Raw genomic sequence first — 25,593 nt, 5'->3', positions numbered from 1 at the left:
TCTTTCAAAAATTATGAATGGGGGGCCAGTCTCAGTGGCTCACACCTATAATCCCAGCACTTTGGGAGGCCAACATGGGAGGATCACTTGAGGTCAGGAGTTAAAAGACCAGCCTGGCCAACATGGTGAAACCCCATCTCTACTAAAAATATAAAAATTAGCTGGGCATGGTGCCAGGCACCTATAATCCCAAGTTACTCAGGACACTGAGGCAGGAGAATAGCTTGAACCCAGGAGGCAGAGGTTGCAGTGAGCCAAGATCACACACTGCACTCCAGCCTGGGTAAAAGGGCGAGACGCTGTCTCAAAAAACAAACAAACAAACAAAAGACATTTAGGCTGGAAACACTGGCTTAGGTCTGTAATCCCAGCACTTTTGGAGGCCAAGGCAGGCAGATCATATGAGGCCAAGAGTTCAAGACCAGCCTGGTCAACGTGGTGAATCCCTGTCTCTAGTAAAAATACCAAAATTAGTCAGATGTGGTCACAAGCATCTGTAATCCCAGCTACTTGGGAGGCTGAGGCAGGAGAACTGCTTGAACCCAGGAGGTGGAGGCTGCAGTGACGCAAGATCACACCACTACACTCCAGCCTGGGCGACAGAGCAAGACTCCATCTCAAAAAATTATAAATATGTATCAATGGCATTTTCATGGTTTCATAGCCACACTCACAATTATCTAGACATAATCCTATATGGTAATGGTTTAGGAGCTTAACATGACTCCTTTTATACCATCATTTACTCATCTCCAGTTCTTTGTTCAAATGCTAAATAATGGAATTATTTTCATCATGGATACATTGCTGCTATACATCTCTAATGCTGACACACATGGCATCTCAGACTACCAAGAAATATTTCAACTAGAAAGCAGTATTTTGTCATGACATGCCAATATTAAATAAATTAAAAAATAAATTTACTACCACAGTTCACAGCTTTATTTTTTGATATTTTATTGTATTAAATATTTTAGTTTATATGATTTATTATTTTATTTTATTTATTTTAAATAGAGTCAGGGTGTCCCTGTGTTACCCATGCTGGTCTCAAACTCCTGGGCTCAAATGATCGACCCACCTTGGCCTCTCAAAGTGCTAGGATTACAGGCGTGAGCCACTGTGCCCAGCCAACTTTATTTTTAATAGCCAAAAAACTGGAAACAACCCAAATGTCCATCAATAAAAATCTTTCTCTAAAGAGAAATTAAGAGCTGGGCGTGGTGGCTCACGCCTGTAATCCCAGCACTTTGAGAGGCCGAGGCAGGTGGATCACTTAAAGTCAGGAGTTCAAGACCAGCCTGGCCAACATGGTGAAACCATGTCTCTACGAAAAATACAAAAACTTAGCCAGGCATCATAGTGGGTGCCTGTAATCAAGACTACTTGGGAGGCTAAGGCAGGAGAACTGCTTGAACCTGGGAGGTGGAGGTTGCAGTGTGCTGAGATCATGCCACTGCACTCCAGCCTAGGTGACAAGCGTGAAGCTCCATCTCAAAATAAATAACTAAATAACTAAAGAGAAATTAAGGAAACAATCTCATTTACAATAGTCTAAGAAAGAATGATATACTTAGGTACAAATTTAACCAAAGAGGTGAAAGGTCTATACACTAAAAATTATAAAACACTGATAAAAGAAGTTAGACACATATAAATGGAAAGATACTACATTTTCATAGACTACAAGAATACTGTTAAAATGTCTATACCACTCAAAGCAATCTACAAGTTCCATGCAACCCCTATTAAAATTCTAATGGTATTTTTCACAAAAATAGATAAAAAATCCTAAAATGAATAAGAAATTACAAAAGACCCTGAACAGCCAAATCAATCTTGAGCAAGAACAAAGCTGGAGGCATCAGACTTTCTGAATTCAAGTCATATTACAAAGCTACAGTCATCAGAGACTATGATTCTGGCACAAAAACAGACACATGGACCAATGGAACAGAATAAAGAGCCCAGAAATAAACCCTATAAGGTTACCTAGAAAGTCGACCAATTTTCAACAAGGGCACCAAGAATATACAATAGGTAAAGGGCAGTCTCTTCAAAAAAATGGTGTTGGGAAAACTGGATACCCACATGCAGAAGAACGCATTTGAACCCTTCTATTACACCACTGCACAAACGTTAATTTGAAATGGATTAAATCAGCAAAATGAGAAATCAACCTATGTAATGGGAGAAAATATCTGCAAACTGTGTATCTCATAAAGGGTTAATATCCAAAATATATAAGGAACTCATGCAACTTAATAGCAAAAAATCAAATAGGTACTTATCATGACTAATCATCAGGGAAATGCAAATCAAAACCACAATGAGAAAGCACTTTATGCCTGTTAGGATGGCCATTACTAAAAAAAAAAAAAATCACCAGTGAAGGTGAGGATATGGAGAAAAGGGCACCTTTGCACACTGTTGTTCAGAATGTAAATTGGTATGACCATTATGAAAAGTCACTAAAAAAGTTACTAAAAAAGTATCAAAGTTACTAAACAAGTTAAAATAGAACTTCCATATGATTCAGCAATTCCACCTCTGGGTAAATAGCCAAAGGAACTGAAATCAGGATCTCAAAGAGATATCTGCACTTTCATATTCACTGCAATATTACTTACAATAGCCAAGATACAGAAAAAACTGAAAAGTCTATTGACACAGAAGTGAATATGAGACTGACGCGCTGCCTACTGCGCTAAGGAGGCAACTAACACAGAAGTGAACAAAGAAAATATGGTATAGACATACAATGGAATATTATGCAGCCTTAAAATAGCAGGAAATCTTGCCATCTGTGACAACATGGATGGACCTACAGGGTATTATGCTAAGTGAAATAGGCCAGACACAGAAAGACAAGTACTGTATGATTTCACCTATTTCATACATGTGGAATCTAAAATAGTCAAACTCATAGAAATACAGAGTAGATTAGTAGTCGCCAGGGAATGAGAGGAGAAGGAAATGGGAGCTGATGGTTTAAGGGAACAAAGTTTCATTTATGCCAGATAAATAAGTTCAAGAGATCTACTATAAAGCAAAGCACCTATCGCTAACAATACTGTAATGTGTATTTAAAATTTGCTACAGTCTAATTTAACATTAGACCTTATATTCAATGTTCTTACCAGCACCAAAAGAAAAAAGCCAATCATCATCATCATCATCATCATCACAAAAAAAGTAGGAGGAAACTTTGGAGGTGATGGATATGTTTATGGCTATGAAGATAGTGATGGTTTCGTGGGTGCATACTGATTCTGAAACTCACTGAGATGGATGTATTCATTAAATACATACAGCTTTTTGTATGCCAATCACACTTCAATAAAATGGTTTCAAAAAATTAAAAATAAAAATAATTTAACAGTAAGACAATCAGTGCTTCCTGAGTGACAATTTGACTGCAAAAATGGTGTTATTTTGTGGCTTACCAGTTGTACTTTTGTTCCAAGGAAGTTCTACCATAAGTTCCAAATAATTTCTAGTCAGAGCATATTCTGGCATTGACTGAGGCATTTTTTTGAGTCTGTGAAGAAAGAAATACATACAACATAGCAAACATGTTCAAGAACACAGAAATATTCTGTAACAGAAAAATCAAACATATCTCTCTTTCTTGGTTAGATATATCATGCATGTTTACTTAAATCTGAAAAAGTTTTAAAGTATCCAGTTAATGAAATGTTTATTTTGTTTTGTAATGTAATGATCACTACTCCTGTATCTCTTACTGGCCTACTTTAATGGCCCTTCTCTAGTCCCACCAGGGAGGAGTTCTTCCCTTCTACTCTGCTTTCTCTACAATGCATTCTCCTATTTTGTAAGTACTTAATGTACTTACAAAACAAAATAAGACAGACACCTGCAAACTGCAGGAGAAAACAGTGTATCTAATTCCAGCTTGGAAATACGGCCTCACTAGTGGGTCCCTTTCAAGCTCACAAGGAGAGTCAAGTGACACGTATCTACTGGTTTACTTATCGCAATAAGATGTAAGTGCCTAACTATGCATAGTACAAGAATTTTATTTTTTTGTATCAGAGATCAATGAGGTCTGCTCATAAAAGCAAGCTAATATATATTTAATAACAAATGCTACTTCCATAATATATGCAGTGCTTAGCAAAGTGTTCTGCACATAATAAATGTTCTACGCATATTAACTAATGTCAGAGGCAATATAAAATACCCATCACCTACAATTACCAATGTTTTTAACTGTGAGCCTCAGAAAGTCAAATGTTAAGTCACTAAGCATTCAAGCAGGCTCACTACAATTCACTAATAAAAGAAAATGCAATAAGAGTTCTAAAGCTAAAAGTATGCTAAGGAAAAACGGCTTTCAGTTTAATGCTGGGGATATCCAGAAAATGCAATCAACCTATATATCCTATTCTGTTATCAAGGTTTCCCTGTACTTTGTCTTGTACAAAGAGAAATGGAGAGTCCTTGCCCTTGAGAGTTTTTCTGTAGATTATAATCTTGAGAAAAAAAGTCACATGTGAAGAATACAATGCTAACTGAACAAACATTACGTGTAAGAAAAGAAGCATGGTCCACTCTTTCAAACAAAAAGGCAGTTGCAAGAGTGATATAGATTGACAGCACACTGTAAGTGGAAGACTTGTATCATGTATTCTCAGTATTTGAGAAAAGAGTAATGAAAGTGGTGCTAATCAGGAGTACTAAGAATGTTTTAAGAATTAGAGTCTGGTTGAAGGATGAAGAAAGGGGAAAGTACTCCACAGATCAAAGATATAAGCTGAGAATCAGGAAAGCCATGAAAGATGAGAGTTGGCAATGAAAAGATCAAATGAGTAGGGCTGTCTATAAATATGCTAAGCATAAGACAAAGGAGAAACATCAGAGAATATAAAACAAATGATTCGGCTTTCATTTTGTGATCCAAAGTGCAGAATCAAATTTCCATGAGCAACAATTTTCAACATTAATAAGCAAAATGAAAACAATAATGAACAAATGCCTTTTATAATTTACCTCTTTATCTCTTTGACACAGACTTTATGGGCCTGCTCTGGCATACTAGATGTTCGTATTTTTTTCTCTAGCATGACAATGTCATCATTATCTTCATCTTCATCTTCATCTTCTAAAGTACCTGGGATATGTGTAATTCTCCTAATAGGGCGTATTGCTATAACCTAACGTAGAAGGCAGAAGAGTAAACCATATGTCAAAATAAACTAGAAACGAAGTACCCAGGTACACAGAAAATTATGATTGGTGCTGAATAAACACTTTTATGACTACAGTCTATATGCTTAGGAAGCGAAGTTCAGAATAATAATCAAAAGGCAGTTGTATATATACAGGCAGCAGAATTGCAAAAGTAGACCAACACAAGGTAGACATGATTCTTTGGTATATGCTTATAATAATACTTGCATAAGAAAACAAATTTCAAGGAACTGGATACTAGAAATAATTAAAACATCTAGGAACTATCTTTCTTTGAGCTACTACTGCAGCCACTATTTTCTTGATATATTATTACTTCTTATCACCTGGTGAATGAAAAAAAATTCCATTCTCTCTCCTACATTACAAAATTTCTTCCTAGCATGTTCAACCTTTCCAGCACTGGCTCTATTTTGTCTTCAAAGCTTTCCTGCTTTTAAAATATTTTTTCTTACCTCTAGTTACTTCCAGTTAACCACCGCAGTATTTACTTCCCTTCTTGTGAGGTTCTGCTTCTCTAACAAGTGGCTATAACCACCACATCCACTACCTCATCCATTACTTCAGTGAGCCCTTGGCATCTGTTCCCATCCTGACAAAATTGTTCTTTCAAATCGAAAAAACATATTCTGTGCAAAGTTAAATGACCTTTGTGCTCTCCTCTATGATCTCTCTATCATATGTTAAAACTACCTTATGTGCTCCTTGAAATTCATGAATAAGCAACCATTACTGGAGCAAAATAATATACTAGCATTTAATTTAAAAGCCTCCAGAACATTTTACTTTTTGAGACAGGGTCAAGCGTTGTCACCCGGGCTGAAGTGCAACGGCATAAACACTGCTCACTTCAGCCTCAACCTCCCTGGCTCAAAGGATCCATCCACCTCAGTTTCCCAAGTAGCTGGGACTACAGACATATACCAGCATGCTGGCTAATTTTTTTAATTTTTTTGTACAGATGAGGTCTCACTATGTCGCCCAGCCTGGTCTTGAACACCTGGCCTCAAGTGATTCTCCTTCCTTGGCCTCCCAAAGTGCTGGGATTACAGACCTCACTGAGCCACCACACTAAACCCAGAACTTATTTTTTAACCTGGAAAATTTATCTATTTAATACATTCAAATATAAAAATGTTCAAAACATAAAGCAGTAAATAATAATTTAATTTTATAAAAACATAAGTATTAATATATGCTTTTCTTCTAAGTCATTAGCAGACAAAATATTATAAATAAAAAACTGAACATATTATATATTTTCTAAAGTGAGATTTTTATAAGCATATCAGTAATTTCACTGTTAAGACAAAAGCACTTTTTTATGCATTTTTCCCTCGACTGCTAAAACGGTGCTTTTCAACTCTAAGGGGAATGAAAAGGAGACAGCTTTAGGCTAACTCCAAATACTATCCTCTGATTCTTACTTTTTAAATAACTGTCTTTTGTTTGATCATTTTCTGGAGCACTTGTGAACAACTTTCATTTTAAGTGATGGCAACCTTTATTCAGAGTAAGTTGCAGTTTTCTGAAATTCCCACTGGATTTGTCTTTCTGCACAAAATGAGTAATTGAGTCCTTGATCTGATCTCAAGCCAGAAAGAATCCAGCTTTCTGTATGTTTTAAACAGCATGGTGTCCTGGAGTACTAAACGCCAGCATGATGACCACTACTCCTATCTCTCTCCTCAGCCTACTGTACTGCCCCTTCTCTAGTCTCATCAGGGAGGAGTTCTTGCCTTCTGCTCTGCTTTCTCTACAATGTATTCTCTTTGATGACAAAACACTTCTGTGCTGATGAACATCAAATTGCTAACATAATTCTCAGCACTTCAATTAAATCAGAGTTCTGCATCTCCAACAGCCTTCAGAGAACTGCCATTTTTATATCCTGTCCACATCAAATATATCTTCCCAATCTTAACTCTGTCCAGATATAAAAATAGTAAAATTAACAGATCAAGGTAGACGTCAAACAGATCCCATCATACATATAAATGTAATGGATGATAATGGGGATGGGAAGGATTATTGAATAGTGGTGTGGAGTCAAGCAAAAAGCTACTTGAGGTAAAAATACAATTGCTGTCTTCAAAATAAATAACATATGGGTTAAATAATTACTTTTTTTTTTTTCAGACGTAGTCTCACTCCGTCACTAGGCTGGAGTGCAGTGACCTGATCTCGGTCTCCTGGGTTCAAGCGATTCCCCTGCCTCAGCCTCCCGAGTAGCTGGGACTACAGGTATGCACCACCATACCTGGCTAATCTTTTGTAATTTAGTAGAGACGGGGTTTCACCGTGTTAGCCAGGATTGTCTTGATCTCCTAACCTCATGATCCACCCGCCTCAGCTTCCCAAAGTGCTAAGATTACAGGCATGAGCCACCATGCCCAGCCAATTAAATACTTTTTAAAAAATCAACTGAAGTTAAAATGAAAGGAAAGTGAATATTTATCAAGCCACTAGAGGCTAGAGGACTTAAGCTTAGAAAACAAGAAAAGATCAAGATATGACTAAAGGAAAATAGAAATTTTTATAAGCTGAAAACAGCCAAATTTTGGCATGACAAATAGTCCTTTTAGGAAACAATTTTGCATTACTTTCTTAATACTACATGCAGTAAAAAACTGTTATATTCAAAGACACCAATCATAGCTATTTGTTAGTGTTTACAATATGCAAAACACTGGAAACAACACAAAAAGGGAAATGGCTCAGTAAATTATCCTTTGGGATGATAACCAAAACAAAATGAGAAAAATGCTTTATAAAAAAATCCAGACAAGGAAAAGGATGAGAAGGAAACACCTAAATGTTATCAGTAACTCTAGTTAGGTGACAATAAACTTTTTTTGTTGTTCCTTTTTTAATTCTCCTTATTTTTTTTTCAAGCCTGAAATGGATTCAAATAAATATTTACCCTCTTATCATCATCTTGCTTGGGTTTCCTGGTTTTCTGAAGCAATTTCAGTCCTTCAATTTGTCTGACAAGCAGTGGTATAGTCATCTTGAACCGCTCCTCCAGGCTCACAGCATCTAAAATCTAAGGAAATGTGAGTCAATTAATAGGATCTCACTTAGAAACACACAATCCAAAAACAGGCAGTCAGAGCCATGGCTTAAATTGCCAAGTTAAAAAAAAAAATTCTTATCAGCATTCACACTACACTATGGCTGAAACAACCAAATGAACTATATATATATATATATATATATATATATATATATATATATATACACACACACACATATATATATATTTTTTTTTGAGATGGAGTTTCGCTCTTGTTACCCAGGCCGGAGTGCAATGGCACGATTTCGGCTCACCGCAACCTCCGCCTCCTGCGTTCAGGAAATTCTCCTGCCTCAGCCTCCTGAGTAGCTGGGATTACAGGCACGCGTCACCATGCCCAGCTAATTTTTTGTATTTTTAGTAGAGACGGGGTTTCACCATGTTGACCAGGATGGTCTCGATCTCTTGACCTCGTGATCCACCCGCCTTAGCCTCCCAAAGTGCTGGGATTACAGGCGTGAGCCACCGCACCCGGCCAAATGAACTATATTAATCAGCAAGGTTGTTTGAGATGAATATCAGAATCCTTAAAAGAGAAAGAAAAAAACAGGATCTTGGTTTTTCACTTTAAAATGAAGTTGTGTGTTTTTAAGATTTAAAAAAAAAAAAAAAAAACAACCAGACACAGTTCAAGAGAACAGAAGCACTAAACAAACTCTCACTAGTGATTTGTAGGAGCACCGGCCACTCTCCATTCCCGCAGTAAAACACACCGCTGCCGCCCACAGCCAGGGGGCTGTCTGGCAGTCCTGTAACTCTTCTCCCACTGGTTTAACTGAATTCCTGTATACAACCAACCTGTTTGTATTAGTTGTGTTTGCTACTATAAAGGTTGGATTGAAGTAACTGATAACATACGAAAGAGCTGTTTCAATGAAAACAAACAAATGTTCTAGGATGATTCAATAAAAAGACTGCTTTAAAAGTACCTTAAAAATAAGTGTGCAAGAAAAAAGTATTAGAGTTTGGGTATTAAGTCATGTAAACCTAGGATTCTATACTTGGATTACTTTTCAAGTATCTTTAAAATTCATTTCATTTGAAATAAATAGAAACTTAAAATAATAAGTCATGCATCATAGGTGTGATTTATATAAGAAACACAGTGAAGATTCTAAGAAAGCAGGTCCACATACAAGGGAAGGGCCATGGCTCCACATTTTAAAATAGTCAATCAAAGAATGTCTATATATTAAGTTAAATTCAATATTTACCGTTTTTTTTTGGGACAGAGTCTCTGTTGCCCAGGCTGGAGTGCAGTGGCATGATCTTGGCTTACTGCAGCCTCCACCTCCTGGGTTCAAGTGATTCTCCTGCCTCAGCCTCCCAAGTAGCTGGGATTATAGGCGTGCGCCACCACGCTCAGCTAATTTTTGTATTTTAGTAGAGATGGGATTTCACCATATTGGCCAGGCTGGTCTCCAACTCCTGATCTCAAGTGATCCACATGTCTCAGCCTCCCAAAGTGCTGGGATTACAGGTGTGAGCCACTGAGCCCGGCTAAATATTTACCTTTTTTTGATTCTTTAACTTTTTGGGTAAATTGACTACTAGTACTGATTATGCAAATAAAAGAGCTGCTCATGTAAACAAAAACGGAAAACAATCACATTTGAGAGTCAATTTAAATGTAAAAGCATTTCAACTACCTTGAGTCTCCAGTATCTTTTTCTGGAAGGTCAACACTTAATTACTCACTATCTAGAGCTCAATAAAAAGTGACAAAGCAACCTAGCGTTCAAGAAGGGAACACTGTACCTGGAGTTTCTCTTTGTTGCTTGTTCGGATAATTGATGTCAAGATGTCTGGTAAAGCTTCCCTTGGAAGACTATCTAAAAGACGTCTCAATTTAGCAACTGCAGGGACAGACATATCCAACATTTCAACCAACTAGAAGGGGGAAAAAAAGTCTTTTAAATGAAATCTGGCATTATTTGTGAATTTTTAAAAATCAGATTTCCATCTAGGTTTAATGTTTGGGCCTCCATCTTTGTTTCTGAAAGATCACTGATTAATACAGCCTAGGTATTTTTGAGGCCTCAGAGGAAAAGAAAAGTACTTTCAAAATGTCAATCAGAATGAAAAGCAATATTAGCTCTAAAGTAGTTAAGACTAATGTTTAAAAAGGTTTTGTAAACTTCTGGCATGATTTTTAACTTTCTATTAAAAAAATTCAAATCTACAAAAAAGTTGCAAGAATCATACAATAACTCCTGTATAGCCTTCTCCCAGATTCACCAATTGTTAGCATTTTGCCACATTTGCTTTCTCTCTTCACTCACACATTATAATTACTGAACATTTGAGGTTAAGCTGCAGAATTGAGATCCTTATTCTTTCTTTAAATCTCTAATCCCATGACAGATTAAGGACCTTGTTCTTAAGAACAAGAATATTCTCTTACATAATCACAATATAATTATTAGATGTACATTATTAGAAATATGTGTATTATTAGAAATTTAGCATAGTTGACACTATTATCACTGCCAAGCAGAAGCTGAAATAGTAATATTTAGTATAACATTTGTGTGTTAGTCTGTTTTCACACTGCTAACAAAGACATACCCAAGACTGGGTAATTTATAAAAGAGGTTTAATCGACTCGGTTCCACACAGCTGAGAAGGCCTCATAATCATGGAGGAAGGCAAAGGAGAAGCAAAGGCCCGTCTTACATGGAGGCAGGCAAGACAGCATGTGCAGAGGAACTACCATTTATATAACCATCAGATCTAGTAAGACTTATTCACTACCACGAGAACAGTATGGGTGAAACCACCCCCATGTTCAATTATCTACATCTGGCCCCGCCCTTGACACATGGGAATTATTACAATTCAAGGTGAGATGTGGGTGAGGACACAGCCAAACCATATCAGTTTGGACTAACTAGAATCTGAGCACTGACTATGAAAGATTTTTAGAAAAACAACTGCCAGGGTATACCTGGGAGTTAAGATAGATTAAGCCCAAGGCACACTTTCAGTAACTGTGGTAGTCATCAGTGCTACTGACAAACTCCCCTTTTCTTTTGGGCACTGATCTTTCTAACTTCCTTTGAATATATTAATATGCGTGTCTATGAGTCTTAAATTGACCCATGAAACATAGTGGAAGTGTCAGTTCCTTCAGGGCAGAAGCATTACAAGCCAATGAGAGATGCGCCCCATTTTCTTTTCCTGCCTCAGACATAAGGGAAGCATGTCTTGAGATGAATCTCCAATCCAACTGGGTCCAAGTGACTCTAATAGGCAGATACGACCCCCACTAGTCTCAGGCATGAAGCATGAGCAAGAAAGACACTCATGTTACATGACTCAGATTTCAGAGTAGTTAACACAGCAAAATTTAGTTCTCACTAATTCACAAATGATATATTAAATCCTCATTTAGTCCATTCAAATAAGATTTCATGTGCTAATAATAATCAAATCCCTCCAACAACATTGTAATTTTGGAACTTATCTATTACTTGCCTAGAATCAAGGGAATTAAAGTATAATTATGATGAAGCTGTTCAGGTGGAAAAAGCAGATAATGAAATCTGAATACTCCTGCTACTAGGAATTCACCCTATGAAAATAAAACAGCTAAAACTCATTTTCCAAACATTTACTGAGTACAAACTATTTGCCAGACCCAATACACTGTTCAGCACAGGATGGCTAAAGGAGAAAAATAATTCAAGTTTGGTAAAGAAAAAATACCTGTAAGATACATTTCAATACAATGTGATAAGCATTATGTTAAATGATATGTATGACAGACCGTGAAGGCACAGAAAGGAACGCTAACAGCCTACAGGCGCTGGGAAAGCAAAGATTCAATTTTAAAATTCAGAGATGGAGGCTGGGCACAGTGGGTCACACCTGTAATCCCAGCACTTTGGGAGGCCGAGGAGGGCAGATCATGAGGTCTCGAGTTTGAGACCAGCCTGGCCCACGTGGTGAAACACTGTCTCTACTAAAGACACAAAAAATTAGCCGGGCGTGGTGGCGCGTGCCTGTAATCCCAGCTACTTGGGAAGCTGAGGCAAGAGAACCGCTTGAACCCGGGAGGCGGAGGTTGTAGTGGGCCAAGATTGCACCATTGCACTCCAGCCTGGGCGACAGGGCGAGACTGGGTCTCAAAAAAAAAAAAAAAAAAAAAATCCCGAGATGGAAGAGCACTCCCAGCAGAGAATGGAAGGCAGAATTATAGAGACATGAAATAACTCAATGTGAAGCTCTTTTACACTCAGTAGAGTTAGAATTAGGGTGTCAATAAGGTGATAACTAGAGTTGAGGCAAGACAGATAGGCCCAAAACAAGTTACAACAGTTTTAATGTTATACTAAGAAATTTGGTGTCTATCCTATAACCATTAAAGTCTTTTACTCAAGGGAAAGGGATGCCCCAAACTTCTTTTAGAAAGGCTCAGGGAACAGAAAAGTTTCAAGACAGAAGAACTGGGAGACAGGAGGTAACTGAAGAAGTCAATTGAAGAGGGCTGGAGAAGGGAATGAAAGAGAATAATTAATTGGAAATAATCTTAATGTCTAAAAAGAGAAATGATAAAATTAGTGTACATTAACTCAATTAAATTTATAAAAGTATATGAACATTAGACATGGATATGAAAACAAAACATATAATTGAATATGGACTGAGCCCAGAAGACAAACAAAAATGCAATTTGACGCATGATGATAGTAAGATGTATGGTGATCTAGTTCTCTCTAAAAATTCCTTTAATGTCACTGCAAAATCCTTACAAGTTTAAAAAATTTATCTAGATTTCAAAGTGCAAAGAAGTCAAGACATAGTGAAAGAGGCTATGAAGCTACGTCCAACAGAAGTACAAAGACCCAGGGAACATCGCTGCTGAAAAGAAAAAGAAATTCTATTTCCCTCCATCTCCTTTATTCCTAAGCAGTATATTCACTTACTCTAATTTTCAAACTGAAGTTTCTTTCCTCAAAGTCCTTTCTTTCAGCCCCTACGGAAGTTATAGATCCAGATTTTCTATTTTTCTATTTTTTTTTTTTTGAGGCAGGGCCTCGCTCTGTTGCCCAGACTGGAGTGCACTGACGCAATCCTGGCTCACTGCAACCTCCGCCTCCTAGGTTCAAGTAACCCTCCCACCTCAGCCTCCCCACTAGCTGGGACTACAGGTGTGCGCCACCACACTTGGCTAATTTTTGTATATTTTGTAGAGGCGGCATCTCACCATGTTGCCAAGGCTTATCTCGAAGACCTGTGCCCAAGCAATCTGCTCACCTCAGCCTCCCAAAGTGCTGAGATTACAGGCATGTACCACTGCACCTGGCCCCCTAATTTTCTATTCTTCTATTATTCTTCATTACACTGTAAGTATGGCTCTTCAAATGCCACATCAGATACATTAAAATATGTGTAGGGCTATGAACACTTGCACTACACATATTTTAATGATCAGTAGTATTTATAATTGAGACTTTTAGACATTATCTGATCCTCATAGATATCTAGTTATAGTCACTGGATTCTATCAATAGAAAAGTAGAAGACCATATTTTACAATTTTTTAATATGTTTCGTTGAGGTTTGAAACAAAATAGGGTGGGAAGAGGAGTTTTCTGTTCTATCGAGAGTTAATCAAAAAACTAGAATTAAGGAGTCAAATATTTAACGCATACCTAAAATGCGCTTCCCTCCCCAGCATTCTAGCTAATCAAGGTTTTAACCATACGTGAAATCAGTCCACCACAGCCTTGATCTACCATAGTTACTGCTAGACATAGTGTGATCTTGACTTTTGAAGTGATATATTATAACTTATATAAATGGTGCCTAGATATTTTAGTGACAAAGAGCTTCTGTGCACTATTTTATTTCTTAGCTTTAAATATTTAGGTTTAATAATTATCTAGTTTAGAGACAGTAGAAGTTGTAAGGAAAACTATAGAAATAACATTTGGAAAAACTTTAGAAAGGGCAGGCCAGTATGTCCTGGAATGATCTAGGTACAACCCAGACAAGAATAGATCGAAATTAATAAATGATGTTACTAAATCACTTAAATGTATACTGTCCTAAAACTTCACCATCCAACAGATTCATCATATCTTAGGACAGCAAAGGAACCAAAGAAAAATGGGTTTTAAGAAAAAATAAAAGCAACTTACTTGTACTGCATATTTGTAAAACTGCTCCGATAGTTCTCCTAGCTCCTCCCTCATGTTACAGGTGTTGGGAAACTCCTCAAGTCGGTCCAACTGCTCCACTTCAGCAATAGGATATGGCTTCTCTTTTAAGACCTGTACAATCTGGAAACGGCACAGGCCGGTCATCAACAGAGTGTAGTGGGGCTTGGGCCAGTTACTGCCCACAACCTGAACCGCCAGTGCAGCTGTCCCGATCCTGAAAAACACACGGAACGTCGTATTACAAATAGTCAATATGGTAAACAGAAACTCACTTCAAAAAGTGTTGGCTTTCCTGATAAATTCATATTAAGCAAAGAACATCTGAAATGTAAATAAATTGTTTCTCGATTTAACTTAGCATCCAGTATGTGGTCTCTTCTGTCACTACCCTCAGCTATAGGGCAAAACAAACCATCTCACTATAATTAGCACCTCTTTTAAAAAATTAGGTAGGAATTTGCAAACATTTGGATTATTCAGGCATAAAAATGTAAGAGAAAAGTAGCTGACGAGTATATAGCTTAAATTAATGTTGCCAACTAAGAATAAGGCAATCTTACACCAGGATAAATACTATCAATTTGAATAGATTTAAATATAAATAGCATAAACCAATCTAAGAAATCTCTGTTCCAACACCAGTTGTGCTACTAACAGCAAGTCAGTTTTCTTACATAATCAATCTATGAAACTTCTACCTACATACCCACCTTATCACAAACTGCCATCACAATCTGGGAACTTACATATATATATATGCCCTTAACACTGAATTTCTAAGTGTGAGAGCTAAATATTATAGTCCACACACTGGCACAGACTGAGGAAAGCTAAAGACCCACATCTCAAAAGGTTTCAACTTAGTTCTAAGTGGTAATCACTCCACCTAACAGGTGAAAAGGCTTTATTTAAGTCTCAGCTCCTCAGCAGCATATAGAACTCTGATCAAGTCACACACAAATTTAATTCACAGAAAGGAAGTCTCATCCAAACTAAGCCAGTTATATAAAATAGAAAAACCAGCATTCAGAAGATACTTCCAGATCCCAAAATAAATCATATTTTCTCTCTTCAGCCATAGGAAAAGCAGTAATTCCAGAAAACAAACCAGAAGGACTAGAACTCTCAACACCCTGGGAAAGAACACTTATCTCAAAGATAATAAATCATACAATACAGTATGTGAATATGTGAGTGAACTTGCTTACTTCTAAACACAGTGAATTCTTGATTACTTCCTTATAAATTATTCATTCCGTGGATTACACATAGCCTTTGGCTTCTTTCTGCCACTCAGCTTATTTTGAACCACGTCCATCCTTCCTTACCTTTCAATCATTATCATGTTTACAATAAAAACTGATTTAAATAGTAACTTAAGCCAAACAACTGAGAAGATAAATTGGTGACAGAAAACAATCACATACATAAAAAACTTGAACTGATTTGGCAATTAGCTAGTATTTTCATTTATTTGTGTTGTGGCTCCTTTTCTTCAATAGTAGGTTACGTTTCCCACTTCCCGAAAGCCCACTCAGATTGCCCGAGAAAGTGAGTCACATCTAAACTGATTAGAGAACTTAGACCACAATTCATTGCAGATGATATTCATCAACATTTGCACAACGCTGAAAGCACTCACAGTCCTGTTTGTATATAAAACATCCACAGACAAGAAACTGGATCCCCAGCCTCAAGGGTTTACAAAGTAGAAACCAAGGAGAAACCAGAGAGATGAGACAAATCCAAACCTCCAGATCAGGAGACACAATTAATTGAGCTACATCACTGCTAAAAGGTGATGCTAAAAAGAGATGTTTTTTTGTTTCGTTTCGTTTTGTTTTTTGAGACGGGGACTTACTCTGTCACCGGGCTGGAGTGCAGTGGCGTGATCTTGGCTCACTGCAACCTCTGCCTCCTGGGTTCAAGCGATTCTCCTGCTTCAGCCTCCCGCGTAGCTGGGACTACAGGCCCGTGCCACCACACCCAGGTAATTGTTTGTAATTTTTGTAGAGACAAGGTTTCACCATGTTGGCCAGGATGGTCTCGATCTCTTGACCTCATGATCTGCCCACCTTGGCCTCCCAGCATGCTGGATTACAGGCGTGAGTCACTGCAGTGTTTTGTTTGTTTGCTTTGGGGCGGAGTCTCACTCTGTTGCCCAGGCTAGAGTGCAATGGCATGATCTCTGCTTACTGCAACCTCCGCCTCCCGGGTTTAAGGGATTCTTGGGCTTCAGCCTCCCGAGTAGCTGGGGTTACAAGCAAGCACCACCATGCCTGGCTAATTTTTGTATTTTTCAGAGAGAGGGTGTTTCACTGTGTTGCCCAAGCTGGTCTTGAACTCCTGACCTCAGGTGATCCACCCGCCTCAGCCTCCTAAAGTGCTGGGATTACAGGTGTGAGCCACCACACACAGCCAAAAAGGGTTTTCTTGTAAAGCAAATACAATGTTTTTGCTGTAAAAGGATTGTTCCAGACTGAAGAGTTTAAATTGAACTAATACTATGCCTACAAAACGTACAGAGGTTTTAAATGTCTTAATTGCTTTTTACTTAAAATCACTTAGTAGAGAGATCCAAGATGGCTGATTACTAGCAGCTTGGGATTGTAGCTCACAGTGAAAGTGCAGAGAATGAGAGGACGCCACACTTTCAGACGAATTTTTGTTGCTCACAGACCAGGAGACTCCCAGCGGAGGAGCCCCACGGGTCACCAGTGCGACTCTTGCTCCCGGCGCGGCGGTTTTGCCGGCGCCTCGGCGTGGCGTTTCTCAGTGCAGAGTAAGCGGGACTGGGTCCCCTTTTGGCCGGGGTTTGGAGCTCCGGGAAGGCAGAATCACCTATTCAGCTGATTGAAGGACGGACTCAAGAAGGGAGCCAGACCAGAGATTCCCGGGGAGAAAATCACCATCAATCTTAACACCACTGTTTTGGCCAGCGCAGTGGATTGCTCAGATTTCGGCGCTGGGAATCAACAAGTTGGATGTCGACTCAGAGACCTAATTAGAAAGTCGGTAATTACAAAGACGACAGATGGATAAATTGATAATGAAGGGAAGAACCAGCCTAAAAAGGCAGAGAACACTCAAAATCAGAACTCCTCCCTCTCTACAGGGGATCACAGTTCCTCATCAGCAACGGAACAAGGCCTGATGGAGAATGAGTGCATTCCATTAACAGCAGTAGGCTTCAAAAGGTGGATGGTAAGAAACTTCTGTGAATTAAAAGAACTTGTTCTAACCCAATGCAAAGAAACTAAGAACTTTGAAAAAAGGTTTGACGAAATGCTAACGAGAATAGACAATTTAGAGAGGAATGTAAGTGAATTAATGGAGCTGACAAACAAAATACAAGAACTTCATGAAGTATGCACAAGTTTTAACAGTCAAATTGATCAAGCAGAAGAAAGGATATGAGAGGTCGAAGACCAACTTAATGAAATAAAACGAGAAGACAAGATTAGAGAAAAAAGGATAAAAAGGAATGAGCAAAGTCTCCAAGAAATATGGGACTATGTGGAAAGACCTAATCTACGTTTGATAGGTGTACCTGAATGTGACGAAGAGAATGAACCCAAGTTGGAAAAAACTCTTCAGGATATTATTCAGGAAAACTTTTCCAACCTAGCAAGGCAGGACAATATTCAACTCCAGGTAATACACAGAACACCACAAAGATATTCCTCAAGAAGACCAACCCCAAGGCATATAATTGTCAGATTCATTAGGGTTGAAATGAAGGAGAAAATACTAAGGGCAGCCAGAGAGAAAGGTCAGGTTACCCACAAATGGAAGCCTATCAGACTTACAGCAGATCTCTCAGCAGAAACCCTACAAGCCAGAAAAGAGTGGGGGCCAATATTCAACATCCTTAAAGAAAAGAACTTTCAACCCAGAATTTCACATCCAGCCAAACTAAGCTTTACAAGCGAAGGAAAAATAAAATCTTTTGCCAACAAGCAAGTACTTAGAGATTTCACCACCACCAGGCCTGCTTTACAAGAGTTTCTGAAAGAAGCACTACACACATAAAGGAACAACCAGTATCAGCCTTTCCAAAAATATATCAAAAAGTAAAGAGCATCAACATCATGAAGAATTTACATCAACTAATGGGCAAAACAGCCAGCTAGCATCAAATGGCAATACTAAACTCATATATATTATTATTCAAACTGGATAAAAAGCCAAAACCCATCGGTATGCTGCATCCAGACCCATCTCACATGCAATGATACAAAGACTCAACACAAAGGGATGGAGGAAGATTTACCAACCAAACGAAGAGCAAAAATAAATAAATAAATAAATAAACAGGGATAATGGTAAAAGGATCAATGTAACAAGAAGAGCTAACGATCCTAAATATATACGCACCCAATACAGGAGCACCCAGATACATAAGACAAGTCCTTAATCACTTATAAAGAGACTTAGACTCCCACACAATAATAGTGGGAGACTGTAACATCACATCGTCAATATTAGACAGATCAACAAGACAGAAAATTAACAAGGATATCCAGGACTTGAACTCAGACCCGGAACAAGTAAACTTAATAAACGTTTATAGATCAAATACACAAAACATACATTCTTATCAATACCACATCACACCTATTCCAAAAGTGACTACATAATTGGAAGTAAATCACTCCTCAGTAATTGCATAGCATTTCATAGGTTTAAATGAAATATTGGTTGGCTGCTTGTTTGTTATTTTCTTCCCTTATTCCTTCCTGTCTCCATTGTTAAGCACAATTATTAGCATGAAAGAGGTTTTCAATACCCATTTCTAGACTGCATTCTAGCCTGGGCAATAAAGCAATACTCCCGTTCTCTCTCCCTCTTTCTCTTCCTTTTTCTTCCTCTCCTTCATTCTTTTTTTTTTTCATTCTCTCTTTCTTCCCTTTTTTTTAAAAAAAAAAAGAAAAAGAAATGGGGTTTGTGACTAGATCAGATTCTTACTGTAGGGGATCCTCAGAGCCCAAAGAGAACATAGTTAGACACGTTTTCCACTTCCTCCATAGAACCTGGTGAAGCGCCAAAAAACTCTCCTAGCATACTAGCTATGCTGGAAACACTACAAAATGCTCCCTACCTAGAAATCCACAAAGACATGATTCGGTGGATATTAAAGGTAAAATTTCCTACATTGACTGCTTTTTGTGAGAAACATTAAATACTAAAATAAAATAAAATAAAATCTCTTATAGTTGACTAGAGTATATTACTCCTTTAAAAAAATCTTTTCTTTTCTTTTTTCTTTCTTTCTTTTTTTTTTTTTTTTAAACAGAGATGGGTCTCATGTTGACCAGGCTGATCTCAAACTCCTGGCCTTAAGCAATCCTCCCATTTCAGCCTCCCAAAGTGCTAGGATTACAGGCATGAGCCACTGTGCCCAGCCTAGAATATATCCCTTTTAAAGAAAAACATGATCTGCGAAATTATACATGGCTAGAAACAGAGTACCGGGTGAAAGGCATTTTGGGTGAAAAACATAGTGAAAAATAATCTATTGTATATTGGGCTCTAGGTTTTATATATACAAATAGGTAAATAAAATATTCAACTAATACTTTCCTTCTATGATACACAAAAGACTGTATATTCTACAAAGGGTTGTATATCAAGTCATCATTTACAAAAGATTGTGTATCAAGTCAGTCATTTTTCTAAACATTCTGGCTTTTCTACTATATGTGTATTATTAGGTATGATCAAAAGGCAGCATTTTAATTTTGCAACAGAACCAAATTTATACATCCCAATATGTGGTGTCCTTCTCTTTAGGTAGTAGCTCGGTAATTCTATCCTCTAATTATTATGATATTGTTCAAAGAAGTGTCAAAACTCCTAACTTGAATCTACCCTCAGAGTTTGTAAAATACTGTTTTAATCCAAATGACATCTGACTACAATGGTTATAATTTGTGTAATTTGAAAACTAACTAAATAATATAAGAGTTCCAAACATGTTTAAGAACCATCAACTGCAGTAGTGGGAAAATCTAAAAGCAGCACTACTGGAAAAAGCAGTTTTCCAAGATGAGGATATTATGTAAATATCTAAATCGGGCCTATATGCCCAGCACTCGATTTTCTTTTTTTTCCCCTACAGACAGAATCTTCCTCTGTTACCCAGGCTGGAGTGCAGTGGTGTGATCATAGTTCACTGCAGCTTCAACCATCTGGGCTCAAGTAATCCTCCCACCTCAGCATCATGAGTAGCTTTGACTACAGGCATGTGCCAGCAGACCCAACCACTTTTTAAACATTTTTTTTACTTAAAGCCCTTGATTTTTCTTGGAATTTTTATTCTTCCAAGACCTTCCTGCAATGATGCTAGACCCATTCAGCCCATGGTGGAATATTATGGGGCCTCCGCACTCCTCTCTTTAATCCCCTTTTGTGAAAATCTACATTTAAACTACCCATCTGGGGAATAATCATACCACTGGGATATAGGTTTAGAATGATTTGCAGTTTCAAAAGGCTTTCATATGCACACTTCATTTTATACCTCCTTTCACCTCACGAAGAAGGTGGTATTATTTCCTTATTACAAGTGAGTAAATGAGATTCAAAAAGGTAGAACACGGCATTGGGGCTCACCCCTGTAATCCCAGCACTTTGGGAGGCCAAGGCAAGTGAATTGCTTGAGTTCAGGAGTTCAAAACCAGCTTGGGGAGCATGACAAACCCCCGTTTCTACCAAAATAAAAAAATTAGCTGGGCATGGTGGTATGCGTCTGTAGTCCCAGCCACTCTGGAGGCTGAGGTGGGAGGATCACCTGAACCTGGGAGGCAGAGGATGCAGTGAGTGCCAAGATGGCACCACTGTACCAGCATGGGTGACAAAGTGAGACCCTGTCTCAAAAAAATAAAAACAGAACTTAGTTATACAAGGTTACAAGAAAATTTAATAGAAATAAATTTAAATTAAAAACTTAAAAGATAATTTAATCAATTAAGAATTCCTTAATTATATTTTAAGACAAATTTTACTTTTTTGTCCAACACAACAGACAATAGGTACCAACTGTACCTATAAGAATTATAAACAAAGGCCAGGCACAGTGGCTCATGCCTGTAATACTAACACTTTGAGAGACTGAGGCAGGAGGATCACTTGAGCCCATGAGTCTGACACCAATCTGGTCAACATAGGGAGACCACATCTCTATTTTTTTTTTTTTGAAACAGGGTCTTACTCTGCTACCCAGGCTGGAGTGTAGTGGCACAATCACAGCTCACTGCAGCCTAGACCTCTCTGGCTCAGGCAATCCTCTCATCTCGGCACCCCCAAAAGCTGGGACTGCAGGCATGTGCTACCATGCCTGGCTAGTTTTTTTTTTTTTTGGTAGAGACAGGTCTCCCTATGTTGCCCAGGCTGTCTTAAACTCCTGACTTCAAGCCATCTTCCTGCCTCGACCTTCCAAAGTGCTGAGATTACAGGTATAAGCCAATGTATCAGCTTCTCACTCTTTCTTAAAACTTCATTTCTAAATAGAAGAAATTTCACTTGTATACCATAGACTTTCCTTAAGAAGAGTAAATGAAGATTTAGGAAAATCTAATAGATTAAATTTTAAAATTTTGCTATTATCAGGCAGTATTTCTTGAATGCCTAAGAATTCTAAGAATAGAAATAGAAATAATGTATAGACAAAGAATTGATCCAACTTATGAAACTGTGTACCTGTTATACATAGGCATTAATAGTTTGTTAGATAAACACTGATGAAACTTAGCTGGAGTCTTACTGATAAGAAGCAAGTCAACAAAGAAGGGGATTGAGAAGTCAGCATTATGATGAAATGAAGCCATGTACCTTGAAGAGTGTAAATTTGGAAGAAGACTGGATGACCACCTTGAAATGCTTGGAAAGATATTGTACAGATAGTGCTAAATTATTACCCCTTTTCACTGAGAAAACAATGGGTCACTCGGGAGGCACTAAAAATGCAGTTCAACCAAGCAGAAAAATGCAGGGTGCCCTGGGGCAGCACGTCAGCCAAGTTCTATACTGCAGGCCAAGTCCAAAGCTCCTCCCTTAAAAAGGCTCCCGCAGGCAACATGTCTGCACACTAATGTGAAGAAAGGGACTGTACTACCCAAAACTACCAAGGAAGTGGCAGAGGTAAGTCACCATCTGACCCTGCCCCTCTGTGCGGCAAAGAACGCTGGGAGCAAATTACTTCTGCTGCTCCTTGAAGGTTGTGGCCAGTGTCACCTGGATGGTGTAAAGGAAACAAGAGACAGGAACAGAGACCCTCGCCTTGTCTCTGGGCTACCATATGGAAAAGCAGGTAACTGGGGAAGGACAGATCTGTGCATGGAAACAGACTAACGCTATGGATAACTCAGTATTTGTATTATTAAAGTTTTTTTTTTAAGTAGAGTATTATAAAGGCCATATTAGAGAAAAAAAGGCATTGGAAACGATTACCAAGGAATATGGTACAATCTTTCCACACAGGCTTTTAAAGTAGCGAACAATACTTCTAGGATAACTAGATGGTCTAATGGGTTCTTATAATGCTGGAATTCTATAAAGAGTTTTCAATGTATGTTTTCTAATTTAAATGACTAAATTTTAACATTGCTACTCATTTAAAACAAAGGCAATGATATATGAACATCAAGGATCAGATTAGAAGTATCTGATTATAAGTGTTTACTTCCAAGCAGGAGAATTGAGAATTGTTGTTCTGGAGAGATTTTCATAAAAGAAATAAAAAACCTGCAGGGTGTGGTGGGGCTTGCCTATAGTCCCAGCTACTCCAGAGGCCAAAGCAGGAGATAACGTGAGTCCAGGAGTTTGAGACCAGCCTAGGCAACATAGCGTGACCCCATCTCTACAAAAAATTTAGAAATCAGTTGGGTGTAGTGGCGCACACCTGTAGCCCCAGCGAACTAAGTGCCTGGGCACAGAAGGCAAAAGGAGCAAGGTCATATGTTGGGAAACTAAAATCCAACACAATTTATCAAAGAGTACTTAAACTTGAAATGTGACCAATTCCACTCAGGCGATAACTAAAGCAGGTCTGATGGGAGCCAAGATATTTTCCATGCTTGCGAAAGGCAAGGCTTTCACAATATAAACGAATACCGGGCTGTTGTGGAAGGTTTGTAGGTCTTTGTTGCTTTGTCTGGCTTTCTTTTATCGTGGCGGGGAGAGGGGGGAATGGGAGGGAATGGGGCGGCTGGGGAAGGTACCAGTCTCCTTGGAAAATCCGAAGAAAGCAAAGGATTCTCCTTTAAAAAAATGTACACAGTCACAAGATTTTGAAAAAAAATAAGGCATGTCTAACCCTCTGGAAATCCACTCAGAGTCAGGAACCACTAATTTAAAAATAAGAGATAACTGACAGGGAAGGAGAAGCTCTAAAACGAAAACACAACACCTCCAGTAGAGTTAGAGATAGGAGGTGGGTGCTTGGGAGATGAGTTTGAAGATGATTTGTTGAGAGCGTATTATTTTACCAGCACTGTCCAACAAAATTATAATATGAGCCACATGTAAAATGTTAGTGTCCACATTATAAAAACAGCAGAAATCTTAATATTTTATTTAGCCCAAGTACTCAAAATATTACCATTCCAACATTTAATCTATGTAAAATTTACTAATCAAAAAGTTTTTTCAAAATCTGGTGTGTATTGTACACTTAACAGCACATTTAGGGTGACCAAACTCCTAGTTTTCCTGAGACGGAGGGGCTGAAACATAGGACTTTCAATGCTAAAACAGACAATCCCAGCAAACCAGGACAATTGGCCACTCTGGCATCTCAATCTGACGAGCCACATGCACTACACACTATTGGACCGCACAGTCATTTATCAAGCATGGTGCAAAGCGGAATACACAAATTATTCAATGTATTCTTCATAACGCGCCTAAGAGATGGATGCTGCCAGTTTCTAAACTACAGACTAAAAGAAACAGAGGTTAAGGCTCTCACCCAAAGTCACACCAATAGGGCGACAGTACTGGGCAATGTAATAGTAAGCCTGGGGCCTAAGAAATGTTATGACTGAAGGAGCAGAGGTGAGAAGCAGGAAAGTTCCAGAAAAGGGGCACCAGAGAAAATGTGAGCAGGAAAGGCCCTTCACAAAGGGAAACAGAAGCATTAGGGGGAGAAGGAAAAGGGTGGCAGCGAGTATAGCAGAAAGGCACCCACAAATAGTGCAGTCTAGGATGAAACAAGAAAAAGTTAAAACTTACGGAGCAGAGAATGTCTCAGAGGACAAAATTGATGGGTGAGAGAAAAGGGGAAGTGGATAGGAAGGGCAGTGGGGAGGAAGGTGGAAAGCGAAGGAAAGTGAAGGCAGAGATCACAGGAGAGAAAGAAAGGGTCTGGAAAGTTAAGACCACTGGTCTAGGAGGCTGAAGACCGAGGGCGAGGAATTGCGGGGTCTGTGGGGGGTTGGGAGGCGGGGATTCAAATTAACTTATCCACAGCAGCAGGAAACTGCATAGTTCCACCAGGTGTCAGGCACTATTTCACGAACGATCTCACTCACGGTCATGGGAAGGGTCTCTGTCATCTCCATTCTGCCTGGGAGGCGTAACCGAGCGGCGAAGTCCGCCCCAAACCGAACCTCGCGCTCAAAGCCGGCCGCGGACTGGGCCAGGGTGCCCGCAGAAGGCCGCGCCGCTCAGCGCCGGCGCCGCCCGCCGCCGCCCGCCGCCCGCCGCCGCCGCCCGCCGCCCGCCGCCCGCCGCCGGCCGCCGCCGCATCCCGCCGACGCCGCCCGCCGCTCGCCGCCGCGGGGGCTGCCTGGCCTACCTGTGCAGCGGCGGCAGGTCCTGCGCGTCGCTGGCGGGGTCAGGCGTGTTGGGGATGACGCCCAGGATGGTGCTCTGCAGCGACGTGCCCTTCAGCAAGCGGCTCCGCACCAGCTGCAGGTTGCGGGCCGAGTCCACGCTGGTACGCATGGTGGAGCCGGGCAGCAGGACGCCCTCGTGGGTGAGCAGCAGCGGGAGGCGGCTGGGGATCTGGATGGGGCTCACTGAAGACATGGTGGCAGCCTTTCGCACAGGGGCTGTCAAAAGGAGCCGGACAGACAGCTCTCTACAACCTACCCCGCAGCCTCCAAACCTCAGAGCCGCCTACGAGCCTCT

The 25,593-nt window shown here is 39.3% G+C and overlaps 1 protein-coding gene across 2 annotated transcripts in view; it reads right to left on the bottom strand.

Moving 5' to 3' along the window:
- The window catches only part of LOC105706659 (lon protease homolog 2, peroxisomal), a 136,093-nt gene extending 110,500 nt beyond the window's left edge, over positions 1-25,593 (bottom strand). The window contains exons 1-6 of one of the 2 annotated variants that reach the window (XM_064383000.1): positions 25,259-25,593; positions 14,440-14,674; positions 10,052-10,183; positions 8,141-8,263; positions 5,017-5,180; positions 3,450-3,544 (exon numbers count right to left, since the gene is read on the bottom strand). In XM_064383000.1, the coding sequence (XP_064239070.1) occupies positions 3,450-3,544; positions 5,017-5,180; positions 8,141-8,263; positions 10,052-10,183; positions 14,440-14,674; positions 25,259-25,491 (982 nt within the window). In that variant the 5' untranslated portion in view covers positions 25,492-25,593. The remainder of the gene's footprint in view (positions 1-3,449; positions 3,545-5,016; positions 5,181-8,140; positions 8,264-10,051; positions 10,184-14,439; positions 14,675-25,258) is intronic. The other variant, XM_064383001.1, reaches the window with a different exon arrangement.

The sequence above is a fragment of the Aotus nancymaae genome, unplaced genomic scaffold (genome assembly GCF_030222135.1).
Source record: "Aotus nancymaae isolate 86718 unplaced genomic scaffold, 86718_ANA_hifiasm-v0.15.2.pri h1tg000030l, whole genome shotgun sequence".
In the NCBI taxonomy this organism is placed as follows: Eukaryota; Metazoa; Chordata; class Mammalia; order Primates; family Aotidae; genus Aotus; species Aotus nancymaae.
This window is presented reverse-complemented; position numbering and strand designations above follow the sequence as displayed.